Source organism: Denticeps clupeoides, chromosome 6 (assembly GCF_900700375.1).
Source record: "Denticeps clupeoides chromosome 6, fDenClu1.1, whole genome shotgun sequence".
In the NCBI taxonomy this organism is placed as follows: Eukaryota; Metazoa; Chordata; class Actinopteri; order Clupeiformes; family Denticipitidae; genus Denticeps; species Denticeps clupeoides.
Genome location: NC_041712.1, coordinates 24,245,145 through 24,262,023, shown reverse-complemented (window position 1 = coordinate 24,262,023; position 16,879 = coordinate 24,245,145). Strand labels below are relative to the sequence as shown.

Genomic DNA, 16,879 nt, shown 5'->3' with positions numbered 1-16,879 from the left:
TTATTATTATTATACTATATAATATTGAATATTAACCTGTGTAGTTAGTCGCTTAGCAGAACCGTTTGAATGAGCGCTTGTACTTTTGACGTTTATTGAAGAATATAAAGAAGGTGCTGTCATTTTTTATTGTATTATCGCAGCCAGTGCAGTGTTGTCTGTGTTAAAAGTGTGCGTGTAAGGGTTTGCAGCGTGACGGTGGGGTTTTGAGTGTGTTGAACGCCACGCAAGGCCTAACTGGCATAACCGTTTCATCCTCAGTGACGCGGACCAACCAGATCACATCGAGGTACGACGTCCCCGCCACGAACGGGAGACCTGGGGCATCTCAACACATGAGAATATGGTGAAGAAAAGGTCATTTCTTTATACACGCGGCATTTCTTTTTATTATAACTGATGGAAGTCCAGCATCTCACAGAACACTCAACACATGCCTGGGGTTAAACTATGATAAAACCTTTTTAAACCATATTCTTTTCGAGATTGACTAATATAATAATAATAATCACTTTTTGTCAGACGGATTTTACAGTAAGTGTGTATTTTAAAGGTACCCTGCACACAACAAACGTCCACAAGAAGGTAAAGATCTCATGAAACATGTCTGGCAATTCAAAAATCAAAATCAGCGGGAGTGTTGCACTTCATATATTTTAGTATTTTGATTTTTTTTTTTTTTACTTTTATCAGCTATAGACAATTATGAGGATGGATATCAGAACGTTTCAAAACGTGAGTGGCATCTTTCTAACATACTGTGACGGACGCAGAACCGTCACATGACCAAGTGACCTTTAATCTTGCCGCTTCTTGCAGCCGCTGACGTCTTTGAACCCACATACGTGTGAGTTTTACACACACACACACACACACACACACACACACACACACACACACAAAATACAACATGTCTTAAAAAACAATGAGTGGAGAGGAACTCATGTTTCCCCACAGAGACCCGATTCCCAGCAGCACCTACGGCAACGTCCACCAATCAGGTAGGTGAACATCGGGCCACAGGAAATAACGGGCCGACGCCCACCAGGAACCCACTGCAGGGTGGAAACACACTCTCTCGTTCCACCTCCGCACAGATCAGGACCCGTACGAGAACGTGTTCAGCAACAGGCGCCGCTCCGGTGAGTGGCCATTACACACTAATTACTCCATTTAACAAAAACCACGACCACGAAACCAGCTTTTGACCCAACAGATGAGTCCGATTACGAAAATGCGGAATATCTGGCCAAGAAGGAAAACGGTCAGTACTTTACTCTTTTAATTGAACGCATAAATGGACCTTTCTGAATTAATTTATGAACAAAAAAAAAAAAAAAAATGTTTGCACGACATAAGCAGAGAATGCTATACATTTCCACGTCGTTTCTGAAGAGCACACGGAGCATCTTGTGCAACGTTCTGATTTCTGCTCTCTCACGCGCTGCAGACGATTCAGATGAGCCGGATTACGTCAACGCCAGCACGGAGAACTGACGGAGCTTCCATCTTCACGCATCGGCACGTCCTACTAGAAGCTCCACGAGGTCTCAGCAGCACCAAACCTTCTGCCACGAACAGACGGACATTTTAAGCTGTAAAGTTTTTTTTTTTTTTTTTATTAAACTGGGCATCACAGTATTTACACGAGTCGTTTGTTGACGTAAAACTGCAGCAGCAGCAGCAGCAGGAGGAGGATTCAGGACGCGTCGGGGGCGGCCGTCTTACTGCAGAGTCGGCCCAGAAGCCCCGCCATCTGCAGCAGCGAGTTAACGCCTTCCGCCACCTTCATGTGGGTGTAGCCGATCTCCTGAGAACAGAAGCAGAGACGCGGCGTCAGTAAATTCCCTGCGATCCAACATTCTCCGTTACGATAACTGCTGTCGGGACATCGACTCTTAATAAAACTCCCTGACATTTTGCTTTTATATCGGTCTTGTTGGCCCCCTAATTCTGTATCTGACGTCTCTTTCTGAAATTCCGCCTTGGTGCAGAATTACAGCCACTTTGATCCGGACCCACAGTGAGATTTCCCAGGACGCGCCGTTTCACCGTCTGTAGCTTTAAATGCAGAGGAGAAAGGCGGGACAAGGAGGAGAGCGGCCTATAAAAGTTGAGGGGACATTTGCGGGAATGATGTCATAAACACCATTCATCAGACAGGAAGTAGTGTCAGAAATTTTCTAAATAAATAAAATAACCCCCTTATTCCAGATCCGACCGTCTGAACGGTGAACACGTATCACCATTTCTAGCCACTGCAGGACCATAAGACCTCGACTTAATGTTAAATCATCTCACAGAGAGTCACGTTTTCATGATAGGAGACCTTTAAACAAACAAACAAAAAAAAACCTTTATGAACTCAAGCTTGAGATATTCTGGCATCTGGAACGTCTTGCACACTCTGAAGATGTTTCCAATGATGTCCTCGGGGGAGTAGCCCAGCGACCAGAGCAGCTCAATGACCTGCAGTGGGGAGAAGAGCATCAGTCAGAACCCGACAACTTCAGCGAAGGGAGTGGAGTGAAATGAAGCGTCTCATCTGCGTCTACTGCACCTTATACGCTTCGTCTATGTTCGCGTTAACGCAGTGCTCCAGCATGCTTTTCACCAGGAGGGGGTGAGGCTCATCGCATACCTGCGCAGAGAGAAATTCATTCAATTAAAGTGAGGCTTCAGAGTTTCAATTAAATGGCAGTGTTGCACAATGAATCCACCTTGAAGACGTTCTCGCTGTTTATGAAGCCAAATCCGGAGTTGGTCGACTGCAAGTTATTCAGCGCCTGGAGTAAAAATGTACAAAACAAGCAAATACATGAGGAAACGGTGAGCTAATTTGGCGATTTTTTTTTTTTTATGTACAGCAATTCAACCTGTCTCATGTCCCCCTGTGCGGTGAAGATGATGGCCTCCAGGCCGTCGTTGGTGGTGAGAAGGTCCTCCTTCTCTACCACCTCCATCAGGCGCATCATGATCTGCTCATCGCGCAGTTTGGTGTAGCGCAGCACTGCACATCGGGACTGGATTGGCTCTACACACACACACACACACACACACACACACACACACCTTAAAACAGAAAACTTGCAAAAACTGATGCACGATATGTTAATATCTATTTTTTTTTTCTCTCATATTAAGCAATATTGATTTAAATTTTTCTGAAAACATTTTATTAACAGCTGGCAGTTGTTGCGCCACATATGATCAATGAAATTTGAATTTAAGCACTAATCACGATCAATGTAATCGGCTCAATAAATATTAGCAGAAAATAGCCAGATTTAATATTACTTTACTGAAATGGGTTACAAGTACTTTACATGCAAGTTAATAAATTGGGGTGTTAAATAACGTAGCCTGAAATTGGCGATTAAATATGATTTAATGCACCGTTATTTTGACAAATTCAGAATAAAACCATCATACACACAGACTCACCTATAATCTTATCTGAAGCGTTACAAGCTAAAGCAAAGCGTGTGGTTTTGGAGTAGATCTCCATGGTTCTCCTCAAAGCCTGCTGAGCTCCATCTGTCATGCTTTTAAAAGAGCGAACAACAGGATTTAGACACCAGCGGCATGTTTTGGCCACCAGGAGGTTCTTCATAGATCCTCACCTGTCGGCCTCGTCCAGAATGATTACCTTGTGCCGTCCCTTCGGAAGGGTGACCTTCTGCTGGGCAAACATCTTGATCTTGTTTCTCACCACATCAATACCGCTGACAAAGATACAATATTGAGATTTTAAATTAAAAAAAAGTCTAGTCATAAAGCAATATTTTATTTTACCACCTACACCAGAGAAGATATATATATATAAAAAAGTGGTGGGCCGTTATCGGCGTTAACGTGAGACTCTTATCGAGCGATAAAAAAAAAAAAAAATATCGCCGTTAATCTATTCACAAAGTTGTGTTGGGAGCTGGGTCTATACTACGCAAGCTATTGTGCCGGAGTTAAATGGTTACACTAGATTTATAAGTATATTTCTTCTCTCTTGTGTCTTTTAGTTTCTTATTTCCTAAAGACTTTTATTTTGTTTTTGAGACCCGGTTCTGGTCTCTTGGACACATGGCGTGAGCTGTGAGAGCTGCGTGGGGTTTGTGTGCAAAAAGTTAATTCTTTCATTTGAATTTCTGTACATATTAGGAATATTTTGCATGTGTGTTATTTTGTGAATATTTTTTTATGTTCTTTTAATACTGTATATTGTAGAGAGAGGTGCAGAAAGACGCGATGTGTGACGTGATGTTCTGACGCGACCTATTGGGTGTCAGCTCATCATTTGTGGTTCAAGAAACAAAATAAAAAAGTTACACAACGCAGAAGAAGAACTGCTACACTATGATTACTTTCACCTTGATATTTTAGCGCGGATGTATACCTAGCCGAATTGCACTGTAGGGGGCGAGAACGAGTCTTCAAACTGTGAAATTACCACATCAGATGTGACGTGGATGGATGCAGCTATTTAACTGAATAAACAGTTGGTAAAACACAAGTACAACTTATTGAACATAATTTATTTTCATCACCAATTATCATAGTAGAACAGCTTTCTCAAGCAGTTTGTGATGCATTTTGGAAACAGGAGATGAGCCCCTGGTCTAATGCGCCACCTGACTTGAGAAACCCGTTCTCAAAGACTTACTTTTAGTCATTATTTGGGTAGCACACATATTCTGAATGCCTTCGGCAGAATTCACATGAGCCATTTTAATCTAGATTAATCAAGAACCTAGATTAAATTTTCTTACTCTATATTAATTCCAGGATTTCAGTGAGATTAATCTAGATTAAGAAAATTAATCTATGCCCACCTCTAATATATATATATACACACACACACACTAAAAGTTTGAACACCTTCTCATTCAATGTGTTTTCTTTATTTTCATGACCATTTACATTGGTAGATTCTCACTGAAGGCATCAAAACTATGAATGAACACATGTGGAGTTCTGTACTTAACAAAAAGTGGAGACCTGGCCTCCACAGTCACCGGACCTGAACCCAATCCAGATGGTTTGGGGTGAGCTGGACCAACAAGTGCTAAACACCTCTTGGAACTTCTTCAAGACTGTTGGAGAAGCATTTCAGGTGACGACCTCTTGAAGCTCATTGAGAGAATGCCAAGAGTGTGCAAAGCAGTAATCAGAGCAAAGAAACTAGAATATAAAACACGTTTTCACTTTTCACCTTTTTTGTTAAGTACAGAACTCCACATGTGTTCATTCATAGTTTTGGTGCCTTCAGTGAGAATCTACCAACGTAAATGGTCATGAAAATAAAAACACGTTGAATGAGAAGGTGTCCAAACTTTAGGCCTGTACTGTACATGTGTGTATACATATATATAAAAATGTATATTATATTAGATATATTATTATATATTGTAAATATGCATTTCTGGTTAAAAACGTACCGGTCTTAATATGTATGCTGTGTCAGACACTGACATGAGTTGTCCAATGGCTTCAAATCTATAAACTAATGAAACAAGCTTCGGTTTTATCACTCTCAGTGTAAGCATGGCAAATTATTAAGATATACTGCTGGGTCATTGGACAAAATTCTGTATTGTTCTTTATGGTGTTGAATTACATGTTAGTCATAGGAATCATACAAAAATATATTTATAAAAAAAAGAAGAGAGAAAACGTACCGGTCGTTGGACGCATTCAGCTCAAGGACCGCATCTTTCATGGCGGGGCCGAGGAGAGCCCGAGCAAGGCACAGGATGCTGGTGGTCTTTCCCGTTCCAGGCGGACCCTACAAGATCATCATCAATAACCAATAATCAGGCTCTCGCTGCAGTCCTAGAGCACTTCTTCAGACGGAGCGAGACTCACGGCAATAATGATGTTGGGTACGTTTCCTTCCCTGGCAAAAACCTGAACATGCAAAAACAAACCAAAACTATTATAAAGATATAAAAAATAAATGATAAGAAAACCAAACTCCAAACTTTTACCTCTAGTCTGCTCACGGTCTCCTCGTTCCCGACGATTTCGTCCAGTCTCACCGGTCGGTACTTCTCCACCCTGCACAACAAACCAGGTCAGAAGCGCCGAGCTTGCGTCGCGTTAGACGTGCCTGCGACGAGCGGACTAACAAGCTCTCGTACCACGGTAGCTCGTACGCGGCAGCCGAGCCCTTCTTCCGCGCCTCCTCGGGACCAGCATCTTTCATCTCGACGTCCATCTTCCTCCCAAATTCCCGCCGCCGCTGTGACGTCACGTCCGGAAAAGACCAACGCGCCACCTTCACTGTTCTCACGCCGCGTTTAGAAACCAGATCGACGACTCTCTATTTAACCCCGCGTTATAATTTGGGGATTTTTTTATGCGTTTGTTGAGAGTTGTATAGTAAATGTTGTATAGTGCTAATATCTAAACACATTGAACGTCACCTGTGTTTAATTTAAATTAGTGACACAATGTAAACGAACAGCAAATGCTAGCACAGTGCTGCTCGAATATAGCGTACCTTGATGACGTCACCAGCCAGCGTGCTAATAAAGAGTGATGTCCGCATGTAAATGAAACATTCTTTTACTGCCGTATGCTTCCCTTGACCATACAGACAAAAATGTTAACCCAGTTTTAATATGGATGAATGAACTGCTTTAATTTCAGGAATAAGCGAGAGTCGTTGGTCTTGCTCCAAACTACCGTTCTTGTTTTCTTTTCAACGGGAGTATTTCTTGTGGGATGGATGTGGCCGGATGAACATAGCAGGATAAAAATTTTAATTTCCACACGCTCGCTTCCATACATAGTGTATCAATGCATATCAGCGAGGAGCTCTGCGCTATGCCCGTGACAATGAGGCTTTGCTGCGGGTCATTAAGGTAAGGTCATGCATCCTTAAAATGTTGCAAGGTGGACGATCATGCAAGAAACGGGACGAACGCGTAACCGCATCCCGACGATGTGGCGACCGTGGGGTTCAGCACCAAACGGATGCACAATCACTGCAACACCAAGACATGTTAATTGGCTGAGAAAAACGCAAGTGTGGCATGCTGCATTGCAAGCCCGGCTCACGAATAAAGGGTGTGAGTGTGTTGGGCCAATTGGTCAGATCCACGAAATGAAGTTCTGGGTCATTTTGAACGCCCGAACAGGCAACAGCTTCAGTGTTTTCCCCTGGGGGGGGCGAAAATGCACTGGCGTCCTTGAAGGGATGGAAAAATAGAGGAAATAACTACAAGTGTTGCTCATATATGATTTCATCTCATGCATGTGTTAAGCAAGTCGTCCGGAGGTGTCATTAGGTTTGGTGGCACTACGAGGAAGTGTGCCTTTTTAAAAAGATATTAAGATATGATTATTATTATTAAACGTCTAATTATTATATTAAATATATCGGTAATTGAAACGGAGGGGGACTCCTGCGTGTTGTCATCTCAGTGAAAAGATAAAGTGAATTTATTATTTTTTTTCCTTCATCTGCACAAGCACATTCAGACGTCTACTGTCTCCTGTGGTTTCTTCGATTTATTCTTCCGCTCTTCACCGGCGAGCAGGCGAAGCCTCTGTCGACCAATCAGAAGCGGCGCCCTTTGCTGCCGACCAATCGGAGGCAGCCTTTTTCACTCGCTGCTTGTGTGACAGCCACTCAGGATTCACGCTGGATCTGGACTTCCCACTAGTGATGGGCCTCGGCAGTTCTTTTAGATGTACCGAATCTTTAGAATCAGCTCACTCAAAGGATTCGTTCACCGAAGAGGGAGTTAGTAGCCTAGTGGGTAACACACTCACCTATGAACCAGAAGACCCAGGTTTAAATCCCACTTACTACCATCGTGTCCCTGAGCAAGACACTTAACCCTGAGTGTCTCCAGGGGGGGACTGTCCCTGTAACTACTGACTGTAAGTCGCTCTGGATAAGGGCTCTAAACGTAAATGAATCACCAAATCATTCCGTGCATGGCGGGACGAGCTAAAAAAAATAAATAAGCGAAGTGATTGTCACTTGTGAAACACAGCAGCACAGCACACGGTGCACACAGTGAAATTTGTCCTCTGCATCACCCTCATTGAGCAGTGGGTAGCCATGACAGGCGCCCGGGGTGCAGTGTGTGGCGACGGTGCTTTGCTCAGTGGCACCTTGGCACCTTCTGAATACGGGGCCGCTTCCTAAACCGCTAGGCCACCACTGCCCCGAGCTTGCGAATCCGACCTCCTGAACCGAGAGTTGCGTCTGTGTTCCTTTTGTAAAAACTAAACTCGTTTAAAAATCATGTTGCTTTAAGTGTCCTGTCCCATGGCATGCTATTTAACTGCTCCATTACAAGAGTCGTATAATTCACACCAAGCACAACTGCTGCTTTGGTTTAATCTGCTCTAATGAAGGTAATACAAACTTATCATTCTTATTGTATAAGAACATTAACTCTTATACAATTCTCCACCATCTCTCTGCACTCATTGGCATTACTCAAATTTCCTTGAATCAAACAGTGATAAAACTGAAATCCTACTTATTAGTAATAAATTTGGGGCAGTGGTGGCCTAGCGGTTAAGGAAGCGGCCCCGTAATCAGAAGGTTGCCAGTTCGAATCCTGATCCTCCAAGGTGCCACTAAGGTGCCACTGAGCAAAGCACCGTCCCCACACACTGCTCCCCGGGCGCCTGTCATGGTGCCCACTGCTCACTTAGGGTGATGGTTAAATGCAGAGGATAGATTTCACTGTGTGCATTGTGTGCTGTGTTGATGTGTATCACAAGTGACAATCACTTCACACTAAATCAACATTATCCAAAGCCGACGGTATTTCGGGTGATATTGATAGCAGTTTAGTTTCTGGAACTTACTATCATAAATTCACTCTCGCCCATTAACTCCTCACTCACAGCCCATCTGTTCAGGTGCACTTTCTCTCTCTGAGTTCTCTGCTTTGTCTTTTTTGCTTTTTTTGTTGTGTTATGCCTTATAAGCTTGTATGTTATTCTAGTTTTGCTGTGTGTTGTATTGTTGATTGTGTGTCAGAAAGGCGCCTAAAATCAAAATATATTCATTGGCCGTATACCCCACAGTACATTCAGTGAAGGATTCCCACTGAAGACGCACTGCTCCCTTGCAAATTGTCGCAGTGACAGTCAAGCGGTTTCCCTTTCTTATTACCTGCTGCGTGTTAATGTACGTGAGTTGTTGCGGTGGCAGTTTAGCCAAGGTTTCCCTTCTTTAGCAGTTCGTTTTCTCCGTGGGACACTTGAAATGCTATCACATGATTTGAGAACACTGAGTTCCCCTCCTGTGTTGTGTTGCTGTTCGCCTTCGGCAACTCCAGATCTACAGCATATTAAGATAATAGATGTAACCGCGCTACATTTTCGAAACGTACAGTACAAGTTTGGACACCTTCTTATTCAATGTGTATTCTTTATCTTCGTGACCATTTACGTTGGTAGATAGTTTTGATGCCTTCCGTGAGAATCTACCAACGTAAATAGTCATGAAAATAAAGAAAACACGTTGAATGAGAAGGTGTCCAAACTTTTGGCCTGTACTGTATGTGGTAAATGCATGAAATATAATATCAAATCGCCAGGCCAACTTCCATCATGTCCCTCCAATTTCACACAAACACAGTCCACTACAGCAGATCTACTTTCTGTATTTACTTTTGTTGTTTCCACGGCGATACATCTGCCCGATCAGCAGAGAGAAAGTCCTCGTGTTTTTTGAAGCGATGTGTTTCGGTTCGCTTGGATTTTTTCCCCCCGTGAACAATGATACGATGTTCAAAACTGGTTTGGACCAAAGCAAACGAAGTAAGACGCTGATTTTGTCTCTGTGTGCAGGCAGGGGCATGTGGCCCTCCTGTTGTAACTGGCTGTGTGCTGGAACCACCGCCACAGTGGACGAGAACGGCAGCTCATGGCGCCAGGCCTACACAAACTCGGGCTTCAGCCCCTACCCAACGTCCCCCGACCACTTGTGCAAGGCCTGCGGAGGCCATTTTGAAACAGTCTCGAGGAAGGTACGTGTCTTTCGCTCCTACGAGATCCTATCTTGGTTCGTGTTTATGTTGAGTGCGCGTAATCAGAAGGTTGCCGGTTCGAATCCCGATCCGCCAAGGTACCACTGAGGTGTCACTGAGCAAAGCACCGTCCCCACACACTGCTCCCCGGGCGCCTGTCATGGCTGCCCACTGCTCACTCAGGGTGATGGTTAAATGCAGAGGACAAATTTCACTGTGTGCACCGTGTGCAGTGCTGCTGTGTATCACATGTGACAATCACTTCGCTTTATTATTTATTATACAGCATGTGTGCGTGGACTGCAAGAAGAACTTCTGCAGCCGCTGCTCCGTTCAGCTGGAGCCGCGGCCACGCCTGTGCTTCACCTGCCAGCGTTTCCACGGGAACCTCTTCAGCCGGGCGGAGCTGATGCGGCTGAAGGTGAAGGACCTGCGCGACTACCTCCACCTGCACGAGGTCCCCACGCAGATGTGCCGGGAGAAGGAGGAGCTGGTGGAGCTGGTTATAGGCCAGCAGACTCCGCCCAGCAGTAGCAGCAGTGACACCGTGTCGCAAGCGGGCGCCCCGCCCGACACGGACCTGCCCTCCAACATCACTGTGCCCCCGACGACTGCCATCAACCCGGCTACGGAGTCTGAGACCGAGCAGCTGACGGAGGACGAGGATGAGGACGAGGAAGAGGAGCAGGGTCAGGAGGAGGAGGAGGAGGAGGATGAAGATGAGGTAAAAGAAGTGATTTCATCTTCTTTAATATTATTCATGCAGTGGGCTCACGTTTAACTGTCGGCGTTCCTCAGTCGTCAGACAGTGAGGATGCTCTGGGCGAAGGACGGCGAGCCTCCCTGTCGGATCTGAGGAGCGTGGAGGACATCGAGGGGCTCAGCGTGAGGCAGCTCAAGGAGATCCTCGCCCGCAACTTTGTCAACTTCAAAGGCTGCTGTGAAAAGTGGGAGCTGATGGAGCGAGTGACCCGTCTCTACAACGACCAGAAGGACCAACAGAACGTGGGTGAGTGTGGAAGCACATCCAGAAAGTGCTACGGTGGTACAATCCTAGCAGGTAACACACTGCCTATGAACGAGAAGACCCAGGTTCAAACCCCACTTACTACCATTGTGTCCCTGAGCAAGACACTTGACCCCCGAGTGTCTCCAGGACTGTCCCCGTCGCTACTGATTATAAGTCGCTCTGGATAAGGGAGTCTGAAGATTCTGAATTGTCTCCTTGTTCTGACCTCCAGAGCCTGCAGGTCCAGAGCCCCCCGGGCTGGAGGAGAACCTGTGCAAGATTTGCATGGACTCGCCCATCGACTGCGTGCTGCTGGAGTGCGGCCACATGGTGACCTGCAGCAAGTGCGGGAAGCGCATGAGCGAATGTCCCATCTGCAGGCAGTACGTGGTGAGGGCCGTCCACGTCTTCAGGTCCTGAGGAGGGGCGTCACCGTGGCGACACACACATCCTCTCTCTCTCTCTCTCTCTGCATTCCAGAACTCCCCCTACCGCAGGATTTCTTGTGATCTTACGTCCGATTGTTGAGTTTTGATACAGGGTATAGAACTACGCGAAGTTCCTCCTTACAAGGCGCATGGCTGATGCCACCTCAGATCCCAGTGGGCGGCGGTCTGGCCGCTTAAGTGTTTGTGCTAATACTGGTGTTGTAGCTCGGCTAGCCGGACTGAGTGAGTATCTCCACTACGTTAACCGCAGTTCTGTTTGTGAATTGGGGCAGCCAGTGCTGTAGGTGGGAGTGGGTGAGAAACAGGGGGGTCAAAGGTCGTAAGGTCCCTTCATTGGGTCAGCGTGAAGTAGCGCTGAATGTCTACTGGGCCTTGCCGTAGAGACGTTCGGCCCGTGGTGCTTCTTTTACCGTCTTTTCTGTACAACAGGAAGCAGCATGTGACATATCATACCATACCGTACCGTACCATACATACCTGTTTCACAGTCAAGATTGTAAATAAATCGAATGCATAATTATAGAACAAGAACACTTCTTTTTTTTCTGTTCTAGATGTTCTTTCTTAACATATTCATGGTTTATACAAGACGAATGTACAAAATGTTCATCTCCGGGTGTGTTTGGTTTTGGGTACGCGTTCTGCCTGAACTGAATGTAATCACGCCACGCTCATCGTCAGTACCGAAGCACTGGAGTCCACCCTTTCTGATCGGGAAAGGTCAGATGCCATCTAGGTTTGGGCGGTATCCGTGTGCGTTTATTTTGACGTGGCCACCGTGTGTTACTTTGAAAAGGGGGGAAGTGGAACGTCAGTACCCGATCCGTCCCGTCCGCCAGATCGCTACGTCACACGAAACGACAAAAGCGAGCTTACATGTGGTTTCATCGGAGTTAAGCGTACCGTGCAGCCTGTCTGAGTTCATTAACAGAGTCCGGCGTATCTGGTACTAACCCCCATTTTCACATTTTATATCTACTACACTTGCACTAGATCGACCTTGCCACAGCTGCCTGTTGAATGCCCTTGGCCAGCATTCTGCCATCCGATGGCGCGTGACGAATCTGAAATTTATTTTAAAACGATGAATAATATTTATCATTTTATCCATTAAGTTGAATAAGAATGCAAAATCCGATATATATACGTTTTTGTGCCACGGTGCATCCCATCTTCACCATACCGCTCAGGCCTAACGTCATCTGCCAATCCCAGTAGCAGGTCCCAGGATGACCATTTCTATCCACAGTAAAATGTCTAAACAAATACCTGCTGATCCTGTTCCTTTAAAAATAGTACAGCAATGTGGTGTGGCTCTTATTCGGTGTGAAACGAGTCCGTTTCAGTCGGCCGTGTCCTGACTGAATCTCCGTATCCTTGTTTAGGGTATAAAAAATAGACACGGTTTTGAGTGTATTTAGTGTGTTTTGGCACTTTGTGGAATGGCTTAGGTAATTTGGAATCTCACACACATTTATAGCTATTACAACCGTATACTCCTCAATCCACTTTAATGAAGAGCAATGTTTGGAAGCGGCGCATGGGGTCAAGCAGGCAAATTTGGTGAAACGCTCTGGGAACCAGATGTTGCCATAACAACTCCTGCTTCTGGATCCTCATGCTGCATGCTGGAGATTCGCAGGTAGAGAATGAGATGGACACAGGAGTTTGTTGGAAGCATGTAAGGAGACAAAACGAAAGATCTATTTAAAAAAAATCTTGCCAGTATTAGAACAGGTGGAAGTTTATCTAAGTGTCTCTGCATACAAGGCTGATCTGCATGCATGTGGAAAAGAACGAAACAAAATTGTGAAAATTTACCCTAAGAAGCACTTGTAATTGCTTATGTTGGTGTATGTATGTACGTATGTATGTTTTTTTTTATCTTTATATTTTTGTGAAAAGATGAAAACGTAAGATGACAATAAATAATTTACAAAGTTACAACAGTGTTGTTCTTTTCTGTATTTTGTGCTTGGTGCCAGTGTTGCGGGTATAGAAGCAACACGAGGGCTGGATTATAAACTGGTCTCCTGTTTTCAGTAGTTTTTGCGCCAGAAAACTGACACGACGGCCAATAACAATACGCACACAATATAATGAAAAGTGAAGTGAAATGTAATAATAATAATAATAATAATAATAATCTTCATTATTAATAGTGATGTGTTTGAAGCAAGCTCACCACCGATCCTGCTGTTCCTCAGCACCGTCGAGCTTAAGCGACCGGTGACGTCACGTGGTGACGTCAGGCGACGCAAAATGTCATTACGCGCAGCGTCACCCAAATCACTCATTTAAATAACATCGATAATTGGGCACAAGCGACCGGAGTGAGGCGGCGTTTTTTAAAATATAAACCCGAAGCGGCGGGTTTATAAGGTTGGCGCGGCGAATGCCACGTGGTTTCCCCCGGAACGTCCCGAGCGAACCTTCGAGAAGAACCATGTCGAACGGCCTGTGCCCCCGGTACCATCAGTACCTGGAGCCCGGCGAGCGCCTGCGGGCCGGAGCGCAGGTCAGTGCTCGGGTCACATGGCGCCACCGGCGGGTCGGGGCCGCCACCGGTGACCTGCTGTCCCCGTTGTCCCTGTCCCAGACTCCCTTCCGACGTCTCGCTGCGCAGATGCAGGACGTGTTGGGGGACGGCGGGGTCCTGAAGGAGGTGGTCCGGGAAGGCGAGGGTCCGACCGTCCCCATGGACGCGTCCGTTTCAGGTGGGGTGTGTCGTTTTTAAACAGGCGTTTAGGTGGCCCTAGCGGCCAAGGAAGCGGCCCCGTAATCAGAAGGTTGTTGGTTCGAATCCCGACCCGCCAAGGTGCCACTGAGGTGCCACTGAGGTCCCCTTGATGAAGGTACCGTCCCCACAGCTGCTCCCCGAGAACCTGTCATGGTTCCCATTGCTCACCAAGGGCGATGGTTAAATACAGAGGACTCGGTTATGTTTGCAATATGCAAATATTGCAAACATAACCAAATATTACACTTGTATACTTGCAATATTTGCAATACTGTGGTCTGTAGCAGCCGCTAAAGCATTTCACTGCATATTATACCGTGTATGTGACATAAAATTTGAATTTGAACATTTGAATTTGAGGACACATTTCATAGTGTGCACTGCGTGCTGCGCTGCAGCGTATCGCAACGGCAATCACTTCGCTTTATCTTTATATAAACGTGTCTTAACAGTGCACCTGTCTGCGTTCCTCGAGTACTCCGAGCAGCCTTTCCAGACCACGAGGCACCTGAAGGAGCCCCGGATGATGAAGCTGGGGAGAGGTGAGCCAGACCAAGGCCGAGAGGTTCGGGGTTCCCACTCGCCTCCCGTATAAAGAACCGTCCAACACCGCGCCGGTGCTGAGCAGAGAAGGAGTTCCAAACCACATCGCCGCCATTGTTGTTGAATATAGGTGCATCTACGTGCATCTTTGGATGAGCCAGTCCTTAAATTCTTCAGCTTCAGGCCAAACATCCTCAAATTTACACTTGCCCTGCACGTAAAGACCAATATCTAGAACGCTCCAGAACGTTGCACATTTTAAAGAGGTTTTGAGCAAAATTCCCTGATATTCCAGACGTTCCCCGGCCCGTGGGAGCCCTGTCTGATGATGGCCGAACGGCTTTCCACTTCTGAAAGCCCGTCAGCATTTGTCGGGAGTCTTCTGAGATTTAACAAATGTCACGTTCCACAGACGTCAGTCTCCCGGGCCTGGAGCTGGGCCTGCTCACCATGAAGAAAGGCGAGTTCTCCCGCTTCCTCCTCCTCCCCAGCTATGCGTACGGGGACCTGGGCTGCCCCCCGACCATTCCGCCCAGGGCCACGGTGCTCTTCGAGGTGCACATCCTGGACTTCCTGGACTCGGCCCAGGTGGACGAGTTCTTCGCCCTGACTCCGGTGAGGGAATCTCCACTTGGACTCTTTAATGTCGGATCGGTCTCCTCAGTCTCCGTCTGTTGCTTTGGTCGGAACATCTCAGGAGGAGCAGAACGCGGTACCCCTCGCCGCGGTGCTGAGCGTGGTCAACGCGGAGCGCACCTTCGGCAACCACTGCTTCAGACAGGGCCGCTATGAAGACGCCAAAGACCGATACAAGCAGGTGGCCGCCGGTCTCTGAATTTTCGCCGCGCGTCGGCCGCGCGCTTTCGTGTGACGTTGTCCCTGCGCAGGCGATCACCCTCCTGCAGAACCGCGACGCGAAGGACGAGGAGGAGCGCCAGATGGTCCGGGCCGTGCGGCTGCCGGTCCTCCTCAACCTGTCGCTGACCTACCTGAGGCTGGAGAGACCCACGAAGTCGCTGCAGATCGGGCAGAAGGCCCTGAAGGTGGATCCCAGCAGCACCAAGGCCCTCTTCCGCTGTGGGCAGGTGGGTGCCTGTGGGCCTCGTTCCTCCTCCACTGGAGGGTGGGAGTGGCCTAGTGGGTAACACACTCGCCAGTGAACCAGAAGACCCAGGTTCGAACCCCACTTACTACCATCATGTCCCTGAGCAGGACACTTAACCCTGAGTGTCTCCAGGGGGGAACTGTCCCTGTAACTACTGTCTGTAAGTCGGTTCACCTGAATCCGATTCGATTTGTTCAAGCAGCCCGGACCGTAAACCCTGGCAATTGAACCGGAATCATGTGACATTTTTCTTTCTTGCCAGGCTTGTCTGGAGATGTTTGATTTTGAAAAAGCCTACGATTTCCTCGTGGCGGCTCGGGCTCGAAAGCCGTTCGATAAAGACATCAACAAGTCTCTGAGGAAGCTGGCCGAGTGAGTTGATCCCTCCCTCCCTCTTTCTTTCTCTCTCTCTCTCTCTCTCTCTCTCTCTCTCGACCCCCCCCCCCCTTCGCTCTGATGTGTAATAAAAGTTGCATCTTGTGCAGCTCCTACAAAGACTTTGTGGATAAGGAGAGGGAGATGTGCTGCAAGATGTTTGCGAGCTTCAACATATCATGAAACCTTGACAGGTAAATACTGTTTAATCTCTTTTCGTTAATTGTTTGATGTCCACGAAACCTTCGCGAGATTTGCGTGCACTTTGTTAATCCCCCACTAGAGGGCGGCATCTGCTAAAAACACATTAAAAGTGTCACGTGTAGCAGCGTGTCCAACTTGAAGTCGATTCTCTGATTAACCAGGACCCCCCCCCCCAACACCAGCAGCATCAGAGAGCTGAAGCAAAACCCGGGTTTGTCGCCGCAAGACCTGCTGAGGACGACGTTCTCGTCAAGTTCTTTTTTTTTTTTTTTTGTTGTTTGTTAATGATTTATTCACGTTAATAATGTTTACATGGTTCTCTCGCGTTCTCGTTTTTTCGCCCCTTGACATGCACTGTTTGTGGTGATGAGATGTTTTTCTTATTTCGTTGTCATAGTCAGTAAAGCCTTTGTTACCCTGTCCACGCCTTCTATTTGATCACCTCGCGCAATTTTG

The 16,879-nt window shown here is 46.6% G+C and overlaps 3 protein-coding genes across 3 annotated transcripts; 2 read left to right on the top strand and 1 right to left on the bottom strand.

The window, feature by feature from the left end:
• Positions 1-1,603: 1,603 nt before the first annotated feature.
• Positions 1,604-6,261, bottom strand: rfc2 (replication factor C (activator 1) 2). The gene is made up of 11 exons (XM_028982457.1): positions 6,135-6,261; positions 5,982-6,051; positions 5,860-5,901; positions 5,673-5,779; positions 3,624-3,725; positions 3,445-3,545; positions 2,877-3,034; positions 2,721-2,786; positions 2,561-2,641; positions 2,356-2,469; positions 1,604-1,810 (listed from the first exon to the last, which is right to left on the bottom strand). Exons 1-11 carry the CDS (start codon positions 6,209-6,211, stop codon positions 1,700-1,702), a joined length of 1,029 nt encoding a protein of 342 aa, XP_028838290.1. The 5' UTR covers positions 6,212-6,261; the 3' UTR covers positions 1,604-1,699.
• A 352-nt stretch (positions 6,262-6,613) lies between these two features.
• Positions 6,614-13,400, top strand: LOC114791909 (E3 ubiquitin-protein ligase rififylin-like). The gene is made up of 5 exons (XM_028982458.1): positions 6,614-6,860; positions 9,820-9,998; positions 10,285-10,722; positions 10,797-11,007; positions 11,240-13,400. The coding sequence occupies exons 2-5, from the start codon at positions 9,828-9,830 to the stop codon at positions 11,425-11,427; spliced, it is 1,008 nt and encodes a 335-aa protein (XP_028838291.1). The 5' UTR covers positions 6,614-6,860; positions 9,820-9,827; the 3' UTR covers positions 11,428-13,400.
• A 473-nt stretch (positions 13,401-13,873) lies between these two features.
• fkbp6 (FKBP prolyl isomerase 6) lies at positions 13,874-16,655 on the top strand. The gene is made up of 9 exons (XM_028982464.1): positions 13,874-13,974; positions 14,056-14,173; positions 14,649-14,738; positions 15,152-15,354; positions 15,437-15,556; positions 15,627-15,824; positions 16,107-16,216; positions 16,330-16,413; positions 16,585-16,655. Exons 1-8 carry the CDS (start codon positions 13,903-13,905, stop codon positions 16,400-16,402), a joined length of 984 nt encoding a protein of 327 aa, XP_028838297.1. The 5' UTR covers positions 13,874-13,902; the 3' UTR covers positions 16,403-16,413; positions 16,585-16,655.
• Positions 16,656-16,879: the final 224 nt, after the last annotated feature.